At 36.3% G+C, this 26,229-nt stretch overlaps 1 protein-coding gene across 1 annotated transcript in view; it reads right to left on the bottom strand.

Moving 5' to 3' along the window:
* Positions 1 to 26,229, bottom strand: part of LOC137394017 (erythroid differentiation-related factor 1-like) — a 60,661-nt gene that overhangs the window by 26,234 nt on the left and 8,198 nt on the right. Inside the window, exons 8-17 of the mRNA XM_068080731.1 lie at positions 23,508 to 23,716; positions 22,116 to 22,241; positions 21,004 to 21,174; positions 19,987 to 20,097; positions 18,324 to 18,416; positions 14,558 to 14,678; positions 12,242 to 12,439; positions 9,511 to 9,678; positions 7,965 to 8,200; positions 5,586 to 5,741 (exon numbers count right to left, since the gene is read on the bottom strand). Of these exons, the coding sequence (XP_067936832.1) occupies positions 5,586 to 5,741; positions 7,965 to 8,200; positions 9,511 to 9,678; positions 12,242 to 12,439; positions 14,558 to 14,678; positions 18,324 to 18,416; positions 19,987 to 20,097; positions 21,004 to 21,174; positions 22,116 to 22,241; positions 23,508 to 23,716 (1,589 nt within the window). The remainder of the gene's footprint in view (positions 1 to 5,585; positions 5,742 to 7,964; positions 8,201 to 9,510; positions 9,679 to 12,241; positions 12,440 to 14,557; positions 14,679 to 18,323; positions 18,417 to 19,986; positions 20,098 to 21,003; positions 21,175 to 22,115; positions 22,242 to 23,507; positions 23,717 to 26,229) is intronic.

Here is a 26,229-nt window from a genome sequence, read left to right as displayed (position 1 = left end):
AGAAATGTAACTGATTACATGTGAGGTGTTCCGAGTTCCAATCGCTTACTCCAGACAATCCTAAAACATGATAGCTTTTATCATGATCGAAGTAAGCAATGGTACACAATAAGAAAGCCGAATAAGATACAGTGACAGGGGGTATGTGCATGCATAGTGACGCACCCTAAAGAGCCATAGCCAGAGATCTTTATAAATATCCCAATGTTCTCGACGCTTCCCTTATAATGAACGCATTCAGCATGTGCTAAAATGTTTTATGGGATTTCAAGATGGAGGTTTTCAATTAATTTCGAGTCATTGACCGCCTAAAGCAACAGATAGAAAATAAGTTCATATGCGTTTATCGAATACCACATTTATGATAAATATTTTATTGTCATTTTGTCACCTCTAAAGTACAAAAGCGATTTTGATGTGTTTGGTATTGGCTAGTAACTCCGAGAGGTAACCAAAAACTAGGGATGGCATAAATATTTTTACTTAGAAAACCAGTTTGAACCAGTTGAAACACCAGCGAGTAAGAACAAACAACTGAGAAATGCATCGCCACTGACAAGCAAATTGTCATTGGTTATTGGTCATTTGTTTGCCACAAATTTGATCAATCCAGCATAGACGGACTACAGACAATAATTTCAACCTCATGAATTACTGTTTACATAAACGATTGTCGCAGTAATGGATTTGAGCAAGCTGAAATTGCTCGCAATACCTCTGAGAGGAAACACAATTCCTTCTTAAAAGGTGAGTACAACAGCTGAGTCTTGCAATTTTGTAGAAACACAAGTGTTTAACTGAAAATGCATCAAAATATGCTTTTAATCATCATATTATTATATACATCAAAACCAAATATAATTAATTTTATCATAATATATTATAACCATACCATTATTGTATAAGCCAATATAAAAATAAAAAAATAATCCAACAATAGAAGCAGATCCCTAGAAGCATTTGTATGCACATATATAGCGATAATTTATAATAACAATAATTTAATAATAATAATAATAATTTATAGCATAATTTATAACGCTACAAGAAAGGAGAGGTACTATAATCTTATTATAAAAAGACACTCTCAACATACTGTGTAACCTCATTAGTTAGTAGCTAATAGCATGACTATTAGGAACACCCAAAATTAAAACTCCCAGATAGATAATTAGGCCTTATCCCTCATTATAATATGGAAATAATTAAAGCTGGTGGTTTTGTCAACATGACTCTGTCTTCATTGGTCAACCACCTGTGTAACTACCATATTTGAAACAAGCCTACACCGAGTCAGATCATTGTATTTAAACAGGTAGTAATATTCACACCCCACATTTAATTTGCCACCCATAATTGTGAGACGTTAAGCTGTGATCTATACCTGCTGGATTTGCTAAGAAAAATTGTCAGAGTTAAAAAAATCTATATATATCAGTGTATTCCCATGCTTTGAATAGGTTCGTAGTTTTTTCTACTCGGAATTGCAAAAATGGAAAAATCAGAACGCGTTTGACGTTATTTCGCTTTGCTAAATTTGTGCAAAGGTATTCTCGGTGACAGTACTATTCGATCGACATCATAGTGCAACCCCAAATCGTTGGAATGATAAAGTGCAAAATCATCGGCAGCGGGCAACTCCAAACCCATTCGAAGCATGGAAACACAGTGAATGTGTCGGTCGGTAGTGTGATAGCTCTGAGCAGCAAGTAGTAGAAAGTGATCAAGTCAGCAAAATATTTGGCCATCAATTTGTTCATTGTTTATATGAAGTGATATCTTTACATACACACAAAACAGAAGTGTCTAGCGAATTGTTAATTACATGTACTTAAAGATATAATGACGACATTGTATTCTACTACAGAGCAAACAAGTGCTCGGTGTGTCCACATCTTAAACTCAATCATAGGTCATAGAATTAAAAATAGTAACCAGCTATATCTCCTGTGGTCTTTGTTGGTATCAAATAAAGCCCATTATAAGTGCGAGCTATGTCTGTGGTGAAATATAAACCGGTGTAAAAATTGTCAACAGAAGAATTCATGGTCAGCATAACTATTTTTATCAGATGTTAGGTTTGCTGATCGACAAAAAGTTGGAAAACAAGAGAGAACGATGAAAGTAACTTCTCCGATGTGAGTTACGGCTTTCTCTCAAAACACTAAATGTTATATTTTATAGCAAATAATCAGCAGAAGCAAAAGGAGCAGCGATGAATGAAAACATTCTTCTGACGAGGGAAGATGAGAAGGGAACCAAACTTCTTATAATACAAATCGTTAGTCACATTTGATGGCGGACAGCTCATCATAGATGAATCATTGCAGACGGTTCATAGCAGACGAGTGTCGATAGAACAATGAAATAGGAAAACGCAAAATTAGCCTGGAGAGATGACCGATGCATCTTGTACAAGGTGGAGACTGCTCTCATGGAAGCAATTAGCCCCGATATGGGAAGCCCGAAAGGAAGGTGTTTAGGTGTGGCCCTCCAGTTGACTCACTTTTGTGAGAGAGCCTCCGGACATGGCACTGTGTGCAAGTGGGACGATAACTTTAAAATCAACAATTTAAGCATGCAAACGATTTGATGACCATGTGAAGCGTTTATGAAGGAATTCCAGCTTATTGGCAAAATTTTTGACATACATAAATTAGTCCATCAAATGTCGTAGTCTCCGGTATACTTTGCCAAAATCCACTAATTCTATTCAAAATAGGCAAGCCAGTAAGTGTTCATCAGTCTAGTACATCGACAGTCAATCATATCATAATGAATAATTGAACTGCTCGCAGATCACGTTTGATTTAAAATTCACACCTAAATAGTCATGATAAATGTTATATCATCAATCAGCCAGTAGCCATCACGCAGTGGAATATTTCACATGCAGGGTTTCTAGAGGTGAAGATTCCATAGAAAACTGTTACATATTCTTACATTTAAACGTAGAACTCGAGACACGCCCATGGCCGGTGCAATAAAAGCCTGTTACACTGACCACGCACAAGATGGTAAGGTAGACCTTTTCAAACAGTATTTCTGTCAAGTAAATGTAATCTCTCTAACAGAAAAAAAGATCACATATTGAGACATCAATGTCTGTGGCTAACATGGCTGCTGAACAACCACAGTTTAGATTTGTTCCGCCTTGCTAAACTGGACTAATAAGGGTAATAGTTGGTAACAGTACAGGTAAGGACTCAGCCAGCTCCACTACAGGCTCGTCAATTACAAGATGGGGTGGGGGGTCATCACTATGCCATAAACTACCAGATCTGCCATAAACTAACAGATCTGACACAAATTACCAGATCTACTATGAACTACTACATTTGCCATCCACAACCACATGTGTTATAAACTATCAGATTTGCCATAAACTACCAGATCTGTCATAAACTACCAGATCTGTCATAAACTACCAGATCTGTCATAAACTACCTGATCTGTCATAAACTACCAGATCTGCCATAAACTACCAGACCTGTCATAAACTACCAGATCTGCCATAAACTACCAGATCTGCCATAAACTACCAGATCTGCCATAAACTAACAGATCTGATCATCTGACACAAATTACCACATCTCCTATGAACTACTGCATTTGCCATCCACAACCACATGTGTTATAAACTATCAGATTTGCCATAAACTACCAGATCTGTCATAAACTACCAGATCTGTCATAAACTACCAGATCTGTCATAAACTACCTGATCTGTCATAAACCACCTGATCTGTCATAAACTACCAGATCTGTCATAAACTACCACATCTGTCATAAACTACCAGATCTGCCATAAACTACCAGATCTGCCATAAACTAACAGATCTGATCATCTGACACAAATTACCACATCTGCTATGAACTACTACATTTGCCATCCACAACCACATGTGTTATAAACTATCAGATTTGCCATAATATTAGAACTGGGTTGTTAATTATGTGAGACACGACGTAACTGCCAATAAAAATTGAGACAATCCAATATTGAGCCTCTACCAATGGATCCAAAGTTGTGAAAATCTGTGTAACAAATACCACATCAAGATTCAAAAAATGAATCTTGATTTAGAAATGCTGACCAAGACTCCACATACAGTGCGCCCTCGAGTTGCGATGTCCCTGTTATGCAATTTTTTTCGTTTTACGATGTGGAACACAATGTTTTTTCGTCCTTGCCATATGAAATTTTTTTTGCTATACAAGATCCACAAAAAGTTCTCGCAAAATTAGAATTTGACAGTCGGTGTTCTAAATACATTGAAATAATGAAGATGCTATTCATGCTATGCTATTCATCAAAATCACTCTCACAGCGCCTGAAAAAGACACGATGCTCACTCTCTCCCTCTCAGGTCATCATTATTCGTTACAAGATATAGTAAAAACGAAACTGAACACAGATATGTGATAAAATTTTAGACTATGAAAAAGTTGAAGTTTAGTTTAGTAAAATAGGTACACACTAAAAGTTAGCTTTATGTATGTGTTTATTCAACTAAATTCATTTAAGTTAAACTCAAGGTTTATGTCATACATCTGTCTTGGAGGTAAGAACTCCCTACTGTACGTACAAATACACTAAAGTTACTGTAGATAACTACAGTTACTAAAGATAACATACTATTTCGTTACTAACTTTTAATATGTACAGTATGTATATAAAATTTTGATGTTATTTTTACTAGGAGCGTTTGCATTAGATAATTACAATGGGTTTCTATAACTTTGTACACAAAATTTTCATCTTACGATGCCAACACTGGAACGAATTAAAATTGTATGGCGAGGGTTGACCGTACAACATGACAACAAACCTCCAAGTTAAGCAAAGTCAGCATTCGGAAAATAATAGCATCCCTTTGGCCGTGGTTAAAAGTACTGACCATCAAGAATTCCTTATACAACGTGACAACAGACCACTGATAAGCTAAGAATTTCAAGAGGCGCAAACTATATTTAAAAATACACTGGATAGTTAGACAACTGCCCACATTGGCATGACAACTTTGCACTTCCTGTATGTATTATAACGGTTTAACCGGTGCTTGCCTCGTCATAGGAGTCTATAGAAAATTCCATTCACACAAGTCTTATAGTTCTCCTAAATACACATAAAACAGGCCCTTCAAAGCCGCTCGCCACAACTGGAGCCAATAATTACAATATTTGAGACCAATTACCAATGGTAAGCTAAGGATAATCTCTATGCGTATTGTTTGTGGGTTTGCCAAGCGGTTGGTAAACATAATTATGTGATCAATGTAGACGTATTTCAAGTTCCTGGGAAAAAATGTTAACATATTCAGCTTTACCATAGACCATCCTTGGTGGTATCACGGTAAAGAGATATATCAAGCTCGCAACAATCATATTATTAATGAAATATCTGACATCTCCACATACCCTCTTCAGAGATAACAAACCGATTGGCCAAATACAAGTGCAGGCATTGAGAGATTGCCGGACCACATCCTGGTTAAACAGCACACATGTAACTATTGGCATTTTCCGTGACACTGCAAAAATCAACCTTGTAACGAGCAGTGTATGTAAGTCTTAGATCTTACGTCAGTGCGGCTCGTTCCCTGCACCATTCGATCCTCAAGAGCCAATGAGTGTTCAAGGATTGCTTCCATCTGCTCATAAATAACCAGATCCCAGATATGAGGAGAGTTGTCCCTCTTGGAGAGCATAGAGAGAGCCTGCTCATAGTGCTGCATCATCTGTAGAGAGATAAGAGGTTATAGTAACGCATATAACCTACCTCCTGGATGGGAAATTTACCTGCATGATAGTTGCAGAACTGCAACAATAGAAGTTGTCTACCCCTCGCCAGTCTACTTACCTGTAGCAATAGAGTCAGTGATTACCAATTTGTAGGAATGCATTGATGGTGTGTTTTTGTTACTTGGTGCATGTGCTCAAAGTAATTGTGTAAACATGGTGAAGTTGCATTTTTCGAGTTCTCAGTTATCGGGTAATACAACACTACACTCATTCCACTGCATGATGCAAACAGTATGCTAGCTGCCTATTGGCAAGTCTGATTACCCTAACATAATAACAGTGAGCTCACAAAGGCCTTCCAAGGTAGCAACACACCAGTCATCTCTATGAAAGCATTCATCTAACACACAACGTAGCTCGTTGTATTAAGTCAATTTCTGCATACGGTTGTCTTAACATTTCAAGTCTCCAACAGTCCTATGTTTCCAATTTCCAAAGTGTCCAAATTAAGTAAACAGTTGGCTTCACATCTGAAGTAATTTTCAACATAAAATATTCAAAGCGTATAAAAAAGCATCCTATTTTCATATGTAGAAATAAAGTGGCTCAAGCGAACACTAAAAATATGTAAAAAGTATAACATATAAAACCAACAAAAACCTACAAACTATTAGTTTAAACTTGTTTAGTAAGCAGGAGTATGTTATGCATATCTCTATCACAGCTTTTACCTCACCATCACCAATTCCACACTTTCACTGACGTGTCTCCAAAGTATAGTAACAGTAAATACCTCTTTATAATAATTCATTTTTTATTATATATTAATTTTTGCAACTCTCTTTACAAAGCATTTTTTATTGCTATGCCGTATTTATTGAGGGATTATTATAAGGTTTTGAATTGTGAAATGAAATGAATAAATTATAATGAACTCTTAAAAGAATATTTAATAAAAATTATGACAATTTCAGTTCAGGAAGCAGCTGTCTAAGCAAATAAAATTCATGTACCTTGGCTTGACCGTATCTTGAAATAGAAAACTTGATATCATGAAAGTACTCTAGCATACCCTGCATGCTAAGAAAGTGTACCACGGCAATAGTGAAACTGCAACACCAAGTTAAGTGAACTTTTACATTGCGACGGTTTGGCTAGTAGTGTGACACGTTTAGTAAACTAACGCAATGTATGCACTAGGGTATTGTGAGTTCCATGAAAGCTAATCCTATAATGGTTATGCTAATGATGTGATAGATAAAAAAATGTCAACAAATTCTTCATTATGATGAAAATATAAGTTGGCTTGTTGCCAGTGATTCTACCTAAAACTGTTAAAATCTGAGTTGTAGTTGTGTGCTCTTAAAATGGAAGTGATCTTACCAAGCAGACATGGAATTTTTAGTGTTCATAGACACAACCGAATGCAAAGATGGTAGTAATAAAATACAAAAGTTTTGCATAAGCTCAACCTAGAAGAAAAGTTTCATGCCTAGTTGACACGAAGACCAAACCTAGATGAGATCTAAAAACATCAGTCTCATCTGGTCAGTTACACTTTACCAAAGATTTTTAGGCATTTTCACCATTCTCATGCACCCGGACATCATTTCCATTTAAAATATGTGTAAATTCTGTAATCCTAACCCTATAATGGTCTTATATTTTTCCACTATTACTCGCAACTCCAAGCATGAGGCCAAATTGTCTCCCCTTACTGCATGTGCTACAAAACATCCACCCAGCAAAATCTTCTTTACCCACTTTGAGTAAGGATGTCCTTCAGGGCGGTGTTGATTATTCCATTTTTCACGAATGAAAGAGATTTACATTCACTGCTGTAGAAATCTAATAGCAATTTATTATTAATCATAATTACTTGAAACTGTGCACAGACTAGAAGTTACTGAGAATTGCCATACTTTCTTGTGAACAATTAACTGACAGCATGGATGTAGCCACGTCTAATAGAGAGTATAACATATAATTTCATTCCTCTCTCTCCAAACAATTTGAAGAAACCTAACAATGCATGATCTCAGTTAAACCTTTTGGCCTAAAACAATTTCGTTACAAAGTTTAGTTTTAGACTGTTAAAGGCTTGTTCCCATGTGAATAACCATCAAAGGAGAAAAGAGAAACACTAAAAGAAAAAAGAAATATAACAACTGCTTGCAACACCCTTAATGACAATGAAGCGCTGCGTGCATCTATCATACCTTTTTATGAAGTTGTTGCTCTTCTTTTGTATATGTCATGGAGCGATGTAACAGTCGACTGCGTAACCTCAAAATCTTGGCTATGTTCACAGTAACAAGGGCTAAGTTGTTCTTATCCGAGATTACATTAAAATAGTCTAGTGACTGGTTCATGAACTTGTCAGCAGCTGTAAGAAACTTCTCTATTTCAGAGGAAATGTTAGAGCTAGCGGATGCATCCCTCTCTTGTATCAAAGCTGCAATGGATGTAACTGTGTAGTGGTATCAGTTCACTTGTGTTTGTAACTTGATGCCCATAGAATTACCCATAGTGAAGCCATAGAATTAGTGCCTAAAGAAACTGCAGCAGATGTTCGTAAAATCGAACAAAAAAGGGTTTAGTTGACTTGTATGATAATTCGTTTCTGATACATCTATTCCCCTACATAGCTGACTAATTATTGAAACATTACATGAAATATCTAAACCATGCTGAATAGAAACCCCACTATTGTAGACGTGCCATACACACGTAGACACACATTGCTTTACCTGCACACTCAATCATCAGAATGGCAAATTTTGAAACAAATACCATATAACATCGATATGAGTAAATCAGGTAACAGAGAACTTAGACAGCGAAGGTCAATACTACAGGAATGTCTGGACCATGCAACAGTTGAGTGCAGATATCGAGAACATCTAGGTGTCTCCTGAGTCCTGAAGAATTTGTAAACTTGTTGTGAGCAAATATAAAAACGTGAGCTTTGTAGGTATTAGACAATCGTAAGCAGACAAGTCATCAGAATGAAACGTAATCAATAAAAAAATACAAAGTAAAATATATTATGGTGTACAAAGAACAAAGCAATTATACATTTATTATAATGCAGATCATACCTGGTGAAACAAACATGCACTGGTTTATTGTAAAGGCTGAACATATCAGAAATCTAGAGGGGAACGATTAACACGAGACTGTGATAGTTAAACTTCTCCCTATATTATATTTTTAGTAGTGCCATTGATATTTTCAAGCATTTACTATTTAGCTTCTTTGTTACAGGAAATCTTTAGTAAACACAGAAAGCACCTCTATAAACCGGTTATCAGCACGGCAGCGTACTTATAAGCATTTAATTACCGTGCTTTTCGGCCTATTAGCCGCAACTTTTTTCTGATGATGTGAGCCATGCGGCTTATATAGGGGTGTATATATTAATGCGCCCTAGCTTTCATCGCTAGGGCGCATTAACCAGAATCTTAGGTTAGTGCGCCTCTAGCGGTGAAAGAAAAAACGAAACAATGCTTAACTGTACTGTTTGTTAGGCACTGGGTTAAAAAGCGTCGGTTAATACAAAACAGTGCCTTTAGGCACTGTTTCGTATTAAACAGCAAAAGTGCTGCCGCGTTAAAAAGCACCGTCCTGAGTCTTGCGGCCTATACAAAGGTGTGGCCTATGTATTGTTTTATTATCATTTTTGGCAAATAAAGCAGATGCGGCTTAAATAGGGGTGTGGTTCATAGTCCGAAAAGTGCGGTAGACTACATAAAATTCGTTCACCTTTAGCCTTGCCTGTGTAGAACTGCCCGAGCTCATTGCAACAGTTGCCTAAACGCTGCACAATAATCGCAGCCTCTTCAGAGGATTTTTGACTTTGCCTATAGCAGACGAGGGCTGTGAGAAGCCTGTGCTCTGCATTCCTAGACAGACTGTACAACCTTGTGAAGCCTGCAAGATATAATCCGCGTGTAGATATCAAACCACACATATCAGTATTTCGCAATATCGAAACAACCTGGACAATGGAAACAGCACTAACAGAGTATTGTCTAGGAATTATCTAATTTCGGCCAAATGTGAGCATGAAAAAATGTACAATTCTGTGTACATGTTATGTGTATATATGTACATGTTCCTACTCTCTTACCATTTAACTTTAAATTACATGAATATTTCTTGCCCAGCATGTTCGTGCTGCAAAGCTTTAACATAGCTAGTGGCAAAAGCTGTTTAGGCACTGTCTGTGCTCAGGCATGTGGTGCATGATGTCTCAGAGTCAGATTGCGTTCTTAAAGGTTGACTTGCAACAAAATCCACATTACAGTTATTTGATATCAACAGATTCACCATGTCTTACTCTGCTGTGTTGTAGGTGCAAAATAAGGTGGAAATGTAATTACAAGCTCTTAAAAGCTCTAAAACGAACAGTTAATCGCAGCAATCATGAAAACGCCGTAGATTGGAATCCATTTCCAAAACGGCTCAAATGGGACGTAGTTGAACAATATGGCTTCTGTTTACACTTTCATGCAACCTCATTTGCCAAAATATTTTCACAAATATACTTCATGCATTCAATAAAACCGTGTCTATTGTCCTTAGACGTCTGTTTCATCATAATTGTAAAGCTGTCATTTGAGCACTGATATCTCAAAACCTACCGTGGAAATTTTTTTAATTTTTTAACCTTAGCTCGAAGAAGTGCATATCATCGTCTGATGAACATGAGGAGCCTGTTGGCCACCTGCGATAGTCGAAAAATGCTGCAGAAACTGTTTGCGCGATTTGGCAGAAAGTACGGGTCACATGATCAGATTACGACTAGATGATTAGACCAGGCTGAAACGATACAGTTAAGTCGCGAGCATTAATATTTGATAAGGGCTTTCCGGTAGAACCCAAAGTATTTGTAATAAACTAGTGCTACGAGACGCTTTATTTCGAGCCTTTTATTGGCCTTTAATTTCGCGTGATAACATCACGTGTCAAAACAATAACCAAACTGTTGGGGTACATCAGCCAAATAAAGAGATTCCAAACCACGGCGTTCTGGTGATGGCTGCGATGGGTACAACTGCAATGCCTTGTACAACCGGGGAGTTTGCTAATGGTACCGATGCATGAACCATGTACGTAGGATAACTTTTCACAATTTCACTCACAAAGTCACAAATTAAGTTTCTCAATAATGCTATGTCACACGGTGCAAAGGACAAGCAGAATCAGTTAGGCAGCTACTTTCATTATTACCTTTTAAAAAAGAAATCTTACACGCTTGACTAATGTTAATGGCTTATATTGATGGGTGGAAGCCTAAAGCTTGCTTAGAATACTTATATGAACAGCGTACATAATTTACTATTTTGCAGATGCACAGCAGGTACGTCAGATGCGCAGCAGGTACGTCAGATGCGCAGCTGGTAAGACTGGGAAGGCTCCCATACAGTGAATGTGTGTGAAGTGATCCATGGTCCAAACAGACAGCACCAAACTAAACACAGTGGACCCCACCATACGACATTAACTCGTTCTGGTGTTGGGATGGTAAAGTGAAAATGTTGTATGGAGGAACATAGAAACCTACAGTAATTATCTAAAGCAAAACCCAGGTGAAAACATTTAAGTTTTATATACGTACAGCACATGTTAAAAATTAGTAATAAAAAAGTATACTGTAGTAACCTTAGTAACTATAGTTACCTATTCAGTGGTTATGATCTACAATAAAATGTAACATTACTATGTACAGCTCTGTATGGAGTTTTTACCTTCGAGGCAGACGTAGTGGCTAACGCCAGTGTGAGAGAAAGACTTGACAGCAACGCGTTCGGTACACGAGACATTTGTGACGCTACGCAACATAACATAAACTTTGAGTTTAACTTAAATGAATTTAGCTAACTAAACACGCTTTTAAAGCTAAGTCCTAATCTTCTACTAAACTTGACGTAAATTTTGTCACCGTCATAATTATTATTATTTATTTTTATTGATTCCGGAATGGTGCTTTTTGCTTCACTTTTTCTTTAACTTTTAGCCAACCTTATTAAACTTTTTTTCAAGTTAATCGGACAAGAAAGACCGGGCAATTCAGTTCAAATTTGAATTGTAAAGAAAATTTTCTTGATGCCGTATGGTGAGGTCAACGCCATAACAAGAAGCCGAAAAAACTTAGTATTCCAGTTCGTAAGGTAGAAAAAACCGTAAGACAGACAGCGAAGTTGTAATCCGGAGTCCACTGTACTATCATCATTGTTTTTCTGTTTAGAGTGAGAAACCTTTTGATTAGAGATTTCCAGCACCCACAATGCACTTGTCTCAGTTGAGAACAATCTTATTAAATCCAAAGAGAAGAGACAATCGGGTGATTAATGTCATGCAGTACCACCTTTATCCTATATTGGTCCTATATTATTTCATTATCACTTTTGATAGCAAGGTAATAGACCAAGTTGTCTCCCCCTACTGCCTGTGTCACAAACCCTAATCTAGCAAAATCGCTTTTACTCACTTGGTGTAGAGATATCCTTTAAGGTGCTGTTGATTATTCCATCCTGCTCAAGTGAAACAGATTTATATTCACTGCTGTAGACATCCATATCGGCGTCAGATCTCATCTTCAGTTGCACATCTCCACACAGCCTTACAACGAGGTAGAACAACTCTTGTCTTTCCTCTGCCATACGCTCATCAAGCAGTGTAATGGAATCTAGAAGACATGTAATGCATGTTTGACAGATATACTAACTAGCCTATTAGGAAGCTGGTGAAACAATGGTAAATTAACTCGTCTAAATGCTAAAATGCAAATTTTAACACTGATTTGACGAACAGCGATGGGGACAGACAGACTACGTTGGACAAATACTAAAGGCTGGTTCACACTATATCACCGTATCTCGGAGTTGATGCCACAATACTTCAGTGATTGTCGATAATAACAATGTTTACACTGTCACAAACCCATCCGCATTTGCATCAATGACGTAGTATTTTTGTTTTTCTTTTTAAATTTTCCTAAAGGAACTTCTTTATTTTTACATAAAGATTGGTTCACACTATATTGCCGTACTTCAATGTTGATGCCACAATACTTCGGTGATCATCAATGATAACGATGTTCACACTATCACAAACCCATCTGTGTTTGGAAATACTTCGTGACGCAGTGTTCTCATTTCTCTCTTTTTAAATTTTTGCAAAAAAACCTCTTTGTTTTCGCATGCTGGAATCAAAAACTAGTCCCACAGCGACTACTATAAACGGATATGAATAAATCATGCCATCCCCGACCGCGAATCACCATCGGCGAAATGGTTCGCATTTGAAAGGCGGTCATCGATGCTCGACAAAATATCGGAGAAGTTTGACAGCCGCAAACTTTCCTGGCGTGTCCGCGATGCTTCGTCGATGCCATCGGTCCTTTGGTTCACATAATCGACAATGATCGCAGAAAGGAAAAATCTGACTAGCGGCGATATAGTGTGAACCAGCCTTTAAAGATTTCGCCTTGACTTGAGTGCTATTCAAAAGCAGCTACTGTGATGATTGATATCTATTATGGTTGATAATTATTATGAATTTAAGCTACATCTCGGTCAGCTTCCCATCTGGGTTCACAGTTGAACCAGCCAATTAACTCCTAAAGCCTTTCGTAACAAGCACAAATTATGAACTCAAAATAAAATATAGTAAATTGAATCAGTAGATGTCCACAAAAGAACCAACGCGATACCAAAAACTAAGAATGTGCAGCAAACATATTGTCCTTGCTAGCAAAGTTCGAAAATCTTTGACGACTTTTTAGACAAACTTTTTACCATTGAGCAATATCTTAGACAAGTAGTTATTGTAAATCTACATGTATATTGAAAAATCACACTTTGTCACTGTGTCTGTCTGTTAGTCTACATAAACACTGCATTTTCACATTTTCGTTTGATTTCATCCAAACTGCACAAGCATATGCCCCGTGCCTTCCACCAGGTTGCTAAAATATTCGTTTTCAAAACTCCATGTGGTTTCTGATAACCAGCCTCTTAAACACCTACCCGTTGACTATCTGATTTAAAATGAAAAAAATTGCCAGGCTTAGCTCTAGTAAGAAAACGAAAACCCATCAGCAATATAAAAGAACTAGCTATGCTATCCGGCGTTGCCCGGGTATTAAAAGTCAGCTTATAAACATTGAGAGGTAATGAGAGTTGCCTGCCACTTGCTATTAGCCTTGCACGTGGATTATAATTGGATAATTTGAGTAAGTTTACTAATAAGAGCTACCACTCTCTGTTACATCATGACGGAAAGAAGTAGCGTATTTGCACCCATATAAAAACATATATCGCCTAGTTAATCTAGCAAGTTCGTGTGGCTGAATTAATAAGGCGTCGGACTGGTGAACGGAAGGATCCTTGATCAATTCCCCTGCAATACGGATTCTTTAATAGTTATAGAAGGACGTATACAATGAAAAATGAATACAAAAATTTTGAAAAATCGATAGGATAAATTACAAAAGAATGATACAATATTAAAACATGTTTGAATTAAACAATAAGATACCATATTTTTTCAAACAGGATATCAAACAGACGAACAGCGTCAATGCGAAAAATCAACAGAATTTATGGCCACTTGCATCAAGGCCATTATGGTAAAAACACTCTTTACAGAGTTTAGAGAGGCTCAAAATTAAATTATGTTTCTATTCTTCTGACAACTCTATGCAAAGGTTGCTACTTGTACTAGCTACTACCTTGTTTCAAATTAAGTTCACCTACAGGAATGACAAGCTATCGGCAAACAGAGCACAAAATGGAACACATACCATAACTGAGTAGGGAGACCTTAATGTACTTCAGAGCCCTTCCATATTGGCAGCTCTGGTCAGCGATAGCAGCCAGAGTGTAGCAGCAGTACATGGCCTTACTGAGCAGGTCTGCCTTTGACTGTATGCAACCAGATGAGTGTACTAAGTCATATGTGTATGAAAGGTTGTAACGTCGTGTAAACTTTCAAGCAGGTATGGAATAATTGTGTGTAAATAGGTCTATGCATAAAACCGTATGTATGTTCAGAGTGGCAAAAAGTTGCAACCAATCTGTTCACTTAGTTAGTTTGTAATATGACTAGATGTAACATTCATTGGTAAAATTCAAAGTGTCATGAGAATAGTGTGAAGGCTGTTGAAATAAATAGCTACAAAAATGGATGACTTGAAAAAATCAGACTGGATGTGAATAATCTGCAATAAACTACCAGATCTGTGATAAACTACCAGATCTGTGATAAACTACCAGATCTGTGATAAACTACCAGATCTGTGATAAACTACCAGATCTGCCATAAACTACCAGGTCTGCCATAAACTACCAGATCTGCGATAAACTACCAGATCTGCCATAAACTACCAGATCTGTCATAAACTACCAGATCTGTCATAAACTACCAGATCTGCTATAAACTACCAGATCTGCCATAAACTACCAGATCTGTCATAAACCACCAGATCTACCATAAACTACCAGATCTGCCATAAACTACCAGATCTGCCATAAACTACCAGATCTGCCATAAACTACCAGATCTGTCATAAACTACCAGATCTGTCATAAACTACCAGATCTGCCATAAACTGCCAGATTTGTCATAAACTACCAGATCTGCCATAAACTACCAGGTCTGCCATAAACTACCAGATCTGTCATAAACTACCAAATCTGTCATAAACTACCAGATCTGTCATAAACTACCAGATCTGCGATAAACTACCAGATCTGTCATAAACTACCAGATCTGTCATAAACTACCAGATCTGCTATAAACTACCAGATCTGTCATACACTACCAGATCTGTCATAAACTACCAGATCTGCCATAAACTACCAGATCTGTCATAAACTACCAGATCTGCGATAAACTACCAGATCTGTCATAAACTACCAGACCTGCCATAAACTACCAGATCTGCCATAAACTACCAGATCTGTCATAAACTACCAGATCTGTCATAAACTACCAGATCTGCCATAAACTACCACATCTGCCATAAACTACTACATCTGACATAAACTACCAGATCTGTCATAAACTACCAGATCTGCCATAAACTACCAGATCTGTCATAAACTACTAGATCTGTCATAAACTACCAGATCTGTCATAAACTACCAGATCTGCCATAAACTACCAAATCTGTCATAAACTACTACATCTGCCGTAAACTACCAGATCTGTCATAAACTAAGTTGGATGAATAGAGCTGCCTGAAAGAATGAACATCAGGGCACTCGGAAAGAACGCCTAAAATCATTAGTTTCTTTCATGTGACTCTGACTTCATTTTCATTAAATCTTGTTCCAAACTATGTTCGTTCCACTCCCCATAAACAAATCAATGTTGATAAAATGTGATTAAAATTCATAGGTAGAAGTCATAGCAAAACATACGCAATATAAAAGAATCAGGTTTCCCAAGAAAAAAACTTGGACTTTGGTTTCTTATATTTGCCAACTTAACAATTAATTTTAGTTTGTATGGTTGATTACTGATAGATGCACGGTAGCAGTTGTCCTGTTTGGAGATACACAAATATATATGATCATTATTTGCTAGCATAAGGTCATTGTAACTGATATATCTGCGTCATCAGACATTAATATATGTTAAATCTGTATATAAAACTGCAAAACATTCAGATTTTGTACATACGCCTACCTAACAGTGACTAATAAATTTCTTCTTTCTAGATCCTCATCTGGCTAGACATTCATTTAACAATCTAATTATTAGATTAAAAAAGATTTCTTTCATACCGATGAACTCTATACATCCCAAACCTATTATTTTCCCACAAGACTCATATACGGCTGGCTAGGTTTCAATAACAACCGTTCTTTAGTCCGTGTGATCAAACTCAACTTTATCACTGACTCATCGCTTCCATACACAAATCAATCAGTGGATCAATGTCAAAACACAGCTAAATGATTTAATAAAGGTGTATCCTGTTGCATATCATCCTGAGGCAAGAGTGATATGACTTGTCAAGCATTTTTGTAAAAATTGAAAACAGCATCTCCTGACGAGTGAAGCAGTCATTAAAAAGAGATGACTTCAAAAATACAATTCAGATTTTTAGTTGTTGAAAAAGTTTTTGTATGATATTGAACCTTAAAAATTCGATAAAAACAGCATTTTCATTCTCATATTAAAATCAAAAGCAAATTTGAATTTGCTTTCCCCTTGGCCTGTAATATATCATGTGACAGACTCGGGTGATCTTATAGGTTGTAAGTAGTAAGTTACGGATGATGTTGAATTGCTGCTTAATCATATGTGCAAACAAAGAAATTAACTTTCACAAACTCAACCAGTTTAAAAAAAATGAAAACTGTCAACAAATTGTGGAGTAGCTGCCTTTCTCAAGTATCGGTGCATCTTGTGGAAGCCTTACAGGAGAAGGCAACTTTTACTTCATATTCATGTTACTATTATTACAGCGTGTCCTCAGGTTACAGCAATCTCGACGAGACTATTTTGAGATTTTAAACACGCCAATTAAAAACTTCTAAAATGATATTTAATGTCGTTCTGTTTTAGCGTTGCTTATGACAAGCGAAACAAACGATAGTGAACTAATATCTAAAGCATAGGGGATGAATATGCTTTGTTGTGCTTGTGGTAGATGATGACAGCATCAACGTGTCACCCAGTTTCAGTGATATGCCATTTTAATCGCTGCCTGCCAGTGCTCGCTCTGTCGCCTGTTTGAGATATTTTTAATATTTTGACTTTCTTTACGACTCCAAAGCGCGGAGCAGATTTTTTTAATGGTTTTTTTAATTTTTGACGTCAAAGAAAAAGAAAGGCCATCCAACATGGAGTGAAACTAGATATTGAAAAGAATACTGCGTGATTTGTTCATGAGGTTCCGACTTACACTAAAATTCGACTTGGACCGAGTCTTAAAAACGGATCATTGTCGTATGTAAGCAGAGAACCCCCTATAATGTTCATGTTCATTATTCTATTACAACGACAATACAAAATCAATAAGATTCTAACTGGCAAGCGTAACTAATGTAACAACTAGACATGTGGACACATGTGATTATAAAAGTGTTAACCAATTGACCATTTTGTGTAATAACTCTTTCAACTCATCATGTAGATTGTAGAGCAAGATACTTTTCAAGATAAGACAAGATAGGGGTTTTTAATTTAGGCAAGTTGTGGCTAATAACCACATGCACATGTGTTTTTACCATCTACGTTTAAAGCTAATTGCAAATTTCTGAGACTGTATCTCTTTGAATCAGTCGGATCAATTTCTATGCTGTCATCATGCCATCATAGTACTAACTGTGCAAATAAATACATTCTATGGAACCAATTGTTGACATTGAAAACTTTACTAGTTTTTATTCGTTTAATTTAAGTTTTCCTGACGCCTGGTATTTTTGTTAGCTACTGTTACTATTGTTGTTAACTACTGTTGCTGTTGTTAACTACTGTTGCTATTTTTATTTTTTATTATAGCTTATCGTGAGAAAAGACAATTGAAGAATTTGTACATCATATACATCATATACCTGTCTGTGCCAAGTGTGAGCAAACAGCCCGAGCCTGTTTTTACAGAAGTCTACGGAAGCATCGACCAGGGAAGCAGCATCTTCAGATGTATCCTAAAAAAGCAAGAAAGATTATGTTTTGTTTAACAGTGGATAACAAGTTATATTACGACACCTAATTTTTGTGGATGGCAAGTATTACTTGTGTGTGATGGACCATACAAAGGCTTGCCATACATAGTAAATCAATTTTGATAGCTGCTTCGGGAAATGAAAAAATCGCGTAAGCAAAAACCATCATATGATAGAGCATATCTACATACATAAATCTCAATGTTCGTCTGTTGTATGTTTGTCTGTCTGTACAATGTTTGTTTGTCTAGTTAGAGCAAATATAATTTAGGAATAATGAATTTTGGATTGGAACTCGAAGCCTCGGCGTCTACAGACAGGCGTGTCTAACCATTACGCTTAACTGTCCTTATCGACTTTTATAATATTATCCATCATTATCTAATATCTATCCTTCGTTTTTTTGTGACGTCATTTTACTGTTGTCAGCCATCTTTATAGACAACTTTTATCGTTAAAACACGAAGATTTTGCAAGGAATTTTAAAAACGATGCTTTTGTTTGCAATTTTTTTTTATTATAGTATCAAAACAACACCTAAAAGTACTATTAAAAGAATAACGATCGTTTTCTACTAATATGGCGACTTTTTCGTGAACGAGCGCGTGTGCAAATGGCTTGATTACATAAAAAAAACGATGAATTGATTCAGCATTGTTTTCCCCACATGGCATCGGATTGGCATATCGGAGTTGTATTACCACTTTTACTTCTAGCCGCGATTGCCGGTTATATGCTAAGTATGTAATTTGTATGGCTTTTTATTATTAATCAATATTATCTTTTGCGTTTATTGCTCTTGTGAAAGTTTGTAAAAGCCTTGTTTTCATTACCTTTTTTGTAGTTTGTCATTTTTAAATATGCGGCTTCAGTTTACATTCCTTCAATTTCCGATTCTACTAGCAACACTAAGATCAATCGGTAAAAACTGTAAAAACTAAAAACTTTTCACATACACAATTGTATGTTACACTCGATTAGGAATCGCCTGTACATTCTCTCTTTTTAGGTCCGACAAGGTACCCGCATGCGCTACACTGCTTCAGTGATATCTTCAGGTGCTTCTGATATCTCATTTTTACGTTTGTACCAGTACAGCTGTATTAAAAATTTTGGCTGATGACTTCTGCTACAACAGTAACCTTCTTTATTAGAGCCTTTGAGTAGGTCAGACTTTTCCACACTTAAACACCTCAACAGTTGTTTTATTTTTCCCTAAATTTATTTGAACTGCACTTTTCTAATAACATTAAGTTTAAAAGCTAGAATGGCAAATGCTGTATGTGTTGAATAAAAATAAATTTTCAGTGCGAAAACTTTTTTATTACTCGGGCAACGCCAGACATGCATCAAGTGTTTTTATAAGAGTACGTGGCATTTTGTTTGATCTATTGTGGAATCCAATAAACAGCGAAAAATACTTCAAGAAATTACAAATAGCGTTAAAACAAATAAATTTATGATACTTTAGAAAAACCTAAATAATTCCTTCCAAAGTAGAAAGAAAGGCAAACAACAAAAATGCTTCATAAATACCGTGAAGATGATATACCTTAGTTAGAGGTTGGTAAGAGAGTGGGATGGCCACCGACGGAGACCTCTGAATAACCTCTACCTCTTGGTCTTCCATACTGTCTATATCTTGGTCAACAGTTTTCAATCCCTGCAACCCACAGAGTTAGACTGACAAACAGTTGCAGAATCATTTATAGCTCAGTATCGGCTAGTATGTTGGGATAATGGTTTTAAAGCAGGAATGTAGGCTGTATTTACCTTTCAAGGCAAACTTAGAGTTTATCTGAAATTCTTATTTTAATTCAATGATATAGATTTGTGCTCCAATGGCCAAAATATTAACAATAAATCCTATTAAGAGTTATTTCCTCAATCACTGATGAGACAACTCTAAATTTAAAGTAAGTTAGTTACTGCTAGCATCTGATGACAAATTCGCGAAAGTTACACACTCTGTGGCTACTAAAACTGCCAGCACTGCATGCTGCGTTTGATTTACTCATTAGTTTAGGCGGTTCAACAAGCTGGTCATTTTATCCAATCATAATCACCGATGAGTTCACCTACCATGCTATCAGTTCCAAGAAACATACCGCATAACAACTAATCATAAAACAACAAATAGCAACAGTCAGCCACTAAAATCAAATAAATAGTTTAACAAATAACGTTTAAAATACCTTTTTCTGCTAAGGAAATAGATATTAGGTGAAAGATTGCTAAAGCAGCTAGCGATGATATTTTCAAAATAATTATTAGTTGGTTGTACGCGATTTGTTCATTTCCCAAAAGCTGAATTGAGTTGGCAACTTGTAAGTGCCAAGTAAGAAACGAGGATACAAACCATGAAACATCTTAAAACCGATAACTGTTGTAAAATGAACATTTAGCAGACAGAGTAGAAAGATTCAAAAATTTGGAAAGATCTTCAAAGATTTAAATAATCTGAAATAATTATTAGAAAACGAAGTCATTGTATATACACAACTCTAGAAATTGATCTCTTTGAAAACAAGCGAGCAAACTGTGATTACTGGTTCACATGAATCATCACCTCAGCAATGCTGGTAAGAGCCTTGTCACAACGTGTCTCAGCTGTACCGCTGATAGGTGGAAACTGTGATGTGAAGTTCTTCGCCTTAGCAGCGCGCTGCTTTGATTCTGAGAGAGATGCAAGATCAAGATGGCTACAAACGTCATCAACAGCTTCTTCCTCAGGCTTGCTCTACCACAAAAAACAGATTCAACAGGTGAAAACGTAGAACTGAGCCAACGCCTGACTGTTTAATAGCAGGGTTCCTACAGCTGAACCCTTAAAACTGTCGATCGCAGAGTTGCTTTGATCAGTTGTTCTTTACCTCTATTTTTCTAGGGTAGTTAATGTTACATTAGCTGTCATTTCCAATATGAATCATGGAGTTGTCTATACTACTAGACAAAACTTATCTACCGTGTCTATATGCGAAGTCACATCAAAATTCTACTATAAACAAAGATGAATATCAACTAAATATAGAATGCGATCAATTTTTACTCGAAATTTTTTGAAAATACTGTTCATACAAAATGTGCTCCTTTCAGTTAAATACCCAGAATATAAAATATGTTCAAAAAACTTACATTAGAAAACATCTAATCACAAAAACTGAGCAATCGTAGAGGAAGTTGTTGACAGTAATACAATATTCCCTTTTCCTCAATGCCCAGCTAGCTGCTGTATAGACCTCGGGAATAGCCGTTACATCTTATTATAACTCTTATCATCTTATGACTACTTATTATTAGTTTATTGGTCTACCAAACTGGGTGTCATGAGTTCAAATCCTACGCCGTGTAATCGGTTTTTTCCATATCCAATAGTGGCTTCAGGCAGTCAAATGGACATGGCTACTATTATGGTAAAGAGGTGCAACTTGGCATATGACTCTACATTACTACATGATAGCCTAGTTCATAGCCTTAAACATGTTGTTTGTTACAAAAATTTGAGATCCAAGAACACTCCCTAATGCCATTACACAGTTGGAACTTTCCTTGTAGCGACTAGAAAGGACCAGCGATAACAATGTTTTTTTCTGATTAGTTGTAAAAAACTTTATAAACGCAAGTTATGGTTTACTAAAAAACAGATGTTAAAAAAGATAAAAGCTCCTAGATATCAATCACCTCTAGAAGATCTGTGCACAGAGTGTCATCATCAATTTGATGTTGAGTGAAGATATCTGTAGAGATCTCTGCGCTGTCCTCCCTTGTATATAATTGGGAAAGAATGATGTGAGCTGTGACAGCAATCTGCAACACAGCGGTGTCCCGTATCAGAAATGCAGCGACTGCTGCTCAGCCTTGACCTTGAGAACTACTCACACGGCACCCGTACTTAAACATATCTTGTGTACAAATCTCAGTCAGAGCATCCAAGTTCGTAAGGACCAGTCACAGAGGCCAACTCAGAAAAACCAAAAAAACTCAAAGACACTAACATAGTTTCAGTGAATATTTGGTTTGCTAAAAATCAGTCCAATCAAATGTAAGCCTCAGTTACATCTAGATGACCATATTGAGCCAACATTCAATGCAGTACATTGGTGTTTCTTTTGAGATCAGAGGCTTTGTTTTAACCACTGTGTAGGCTCCCACTAAGGCTCAAATTAAATGTTATACATGGTAACTCTCTATGACTGAGCAGGCTCTACGACACGTTCGAAACTTTCCTAACAGCAATAACAAGAAAGCGTTTGATGACTGACTAGTAACGAGTCTGGCAAGCCTTCACTAATAGAACATTGACGTCTAAATTTTAATAGCTTGTTCAGCTAGTCGACTCTTTGGTGCTCGTGGAAATATGTATGTACCCTCAGCAAACTTGAAAGGAAGTGAACTTGTAGCAGCATATTGAAACAGCTTTAGACAAGAGCCGTTCATTGGACATTTGAGATTAAAGTCATTCTGCCAAAGAGTCAGCATGAACTGACTTGATGAAAATGACAGCCTTGACTAGCGATGTGCTGCCTCAAAAATTTTACTACATACAGTACAATACATATTAATAATACACTGTCAATGAGCGTGTGGCTACATAAATCATTTCTTTAAAGTATGTATAAACTTAATCAGACATGATTGAAATCAAGGACTTGTAGATTATTAAAGTTCAATATTTTGTTTTGTTGAAAACATGAATTAAATTTTATAAAGATATATCTTTAGTCCGTCAGACATAAGTATTCAATTAGGCCTTTTCAAGCTGGTTATAAGCCTGCAAGCATGCCTGTCATTCACAATTCATACAAGCATATAATAAAGTAATCCACCATTACTTAACAAATACAAGCATATAATAAAGTCATCCACAATTCCCTAACATATCATACAAGCATATATTAAAGTCATCCACAATTACTTAAGATATCATACAAGCATATATTAAAGTCATCCACAATTATTTAATATATCATACAAGCATATATTAAAGTCATTCACAATTACTTAACATATCATACAAACATGCATTATGGCAATGCAACTGACCTAGTAAAAGCTCTAAAACATGTACTTTACCTGGGAGCGAGCCTCAGGGGCCAAGAGTAGACAGTTGGTTAGGAGTGCTTGAATGACACCCGACTTAGATTGATCTTTCTCCTTGTGCAGTTTTAAAGCTACCTTGAAAAGAAGGTGAGCCAATGGGTGTCTGAAAGGGTTCTCTCTGGACTGTTCTTCATTAGTCAGCGAAGTGAGATCGTATAGCTTTACTATATCCCCTTTCTTTTCTATAGAGAGAAATCGCACGTATGAGTCATTTCTTAAACGTGTCCATTACAAAACCGTAAAATGAGCAAATATCTGAGACATACATGCAATAAGGACATAGAATGCTGATGTACGTCGATTACAATTTACAACAAATTGTTGTTTTTCAATTTTAGGTGCATCAGATGAATAAAGATTATAACGAATGACATGCCCAGCAGATGTTTCGATCACCAATGAAACTTTGCAATCTATATTCGTCGCATACATGAACTAAGAATATATTCTGACTAGCTGAATGCACGAAGTTGCAACGGTAATAAAAAAATCTATGATCTAAAAATTTATTTTTAATTAACATATACAACATTTAACATTCTAACTTTTAAATGAAGTTGTTGGCTTATTTCTGTGGCGCTATGTGTGCGCCTCAGGATACGATTTTGATCAGTTCCAGGGTAGGCAGTGTATGGTGAAAAAATCATATGTAGGAGTATAAAAACCATAGTAATTATATATTGCAAAAATCGTAAAAAAATTATAAGTGCTGTGCATATTAAAAATTGGTAACAAAATAGTATGTTAACCTTAGTAACTATAGTTACCTACAGTAACTTTAATGTAGTTAGTGTATTTATTGGTTATGATCTGCATTAAAATGTAACGTTGCAGTGTGCTGCGTAGTGTGTACCGAAGAGAGTTCTTAATTTCAAGACAGAGATACGTATAACAAACTTGGAGTTCACTTTAAACAAGTTTAGCTTGCTAAACAAAAACTTTAAACTAAGTTTTAGTATGTGTTTATATTTATTTTACTGAATTTCAACTTTTTTCCACTAAAATTTCATCACCTATTGGATACCGGCTTCATTTTTTTACTATAATTTAACCGGTTTCATTAAAACCTTTTTCAACCTAATTCGGCAAGAAAGCCTGAACAATGCCGTTTTCGTAATCAAGTGGATTTTTAATAGCAGGTTAAGAGAAGTTGTCTAACCACTGAATTTTTCTATCAAAAGGGATTGCAACTCCAATTTTGCTACAAGTTTTAAAAGGAAAATTTTATCATTTCACGCGCGGGAATTGCTGAACTGAGAAAACTTGGTCATCATGTCTCTATCAGGCATTGTGAAAATAGTTTCAGCGAACAGCATTGCAATATCTCTGTTATTTTGACATAAGTAATAAGCACACCGACTACCAAATTTTAACTCGAGCGAAAATTTTGATGAATTCGTATGGTGAGGTGAAAGAATCATCATATTGCACGTCGTAAAGTGAAAAAAATCATATATCAAGGTAATTGCATCCAGAGGGTGCATTCTATACATATATTTATAGCATTGTGGAGAGGTCTGGGCATGTATTATTCTTCTAGAACACTGGCAGTCCCATGCCCCATTAAAGATTGGCAGATTAAGTATTTCCATAATTATTCCATAGTATGGCAAGTTGGCAGCATGGTGTAGTGGTTAGCGCGCCTGTCTGCTAAACTGGTGTTTCCAAGTTGAAGTCTAGTCCGAAGCAATTTTTTCGTTCCTAACGAGCATATTTAATCGCTAGCTATACCTGGACATACGACAGACAAACAAACACTTAGATTTATATAGTAGATAAATGATAGAAATGATAGATAAGACAACTTGAAAGAGGCTAAGCTAACATCTATAAACATAAATCTCAGTTTTTCATCTGGATGTATGTATGTGGTATGCCCGACTATAGCTATTAAGATTTTGGAATTAAAAGCTCGCATTCTTTTGGATTTGAACTCATGAAGCATGCAACCGGTTAGTAATCAAGGTTAGTAATCCAATAGTCTAACGAGTCTACAAAGGCTCTTACGATTCATTGCTCTTACAATATACTGTATAAACCCTTTTCTCAATTGCACACGCTAAATGATGCATTAATTGAAACTCTATTAACTCTATGAAAGGCGATGCTTTTTCGTGTCTTAGTGAACTTCTATTTCCGGTTTTTCGTAAGGTTCAATTGCTAAATCACGGTCAAGGCTTTTCTTGCAGACAATTGTATTATCTTGAGTAGGAATAGCCTCTACATTCTCTCTCCATTCGGTCAGACAAAGACAGTCCGATATCTTATTCTTACATTTGTACCAGTATCGAGGGGTAACAGTATCGTATTATTCAAAGTTGTGATGGAGAGCTTCTGCTGGAACAGTAACCTTTTTCACACACACTTCTAAGCACGAATTGTTACTATTAATTCAACATATTCAGAAGTTTCAGTTTGTTTTCTCAGTTCATTACCATATCATATTTTATTGTAATCGTAGCAAAACAGATTTAGTTTAGTTTACTTGCTAATTATTACACATCTACATTTAAACACTTTTATAGTTGTGTTATTTTGTTTCTTAATTTATTTGACCTGCACAAAACATCTTCCTCATGATATGGAATTTGAAAGTTACAGTTGTTAGACAAAGTTTGAAAACCTTTACAGTTGTTTTATTTTCTCTCTTAATTTATTTGACCTGCACAAAACATCTTCCTCATGATATGGAATT

Source organism: Watersipora subatra, chromosome 4, assembly GCF_963576615.1.
Source record: "Watersipora subatra chromosome 4, tzWatSuba1.1, whole genome shotgun sequence".
NCBI lineage: Eukaryota > Metazoa > Bryozoa > Gymnolaemata > Cheilostomatida > Watersiporidae > Watersipora > Watersipora subatra.
This window is presented reverse-complemented; position numbering and strand designations above follow the sequence as displayed.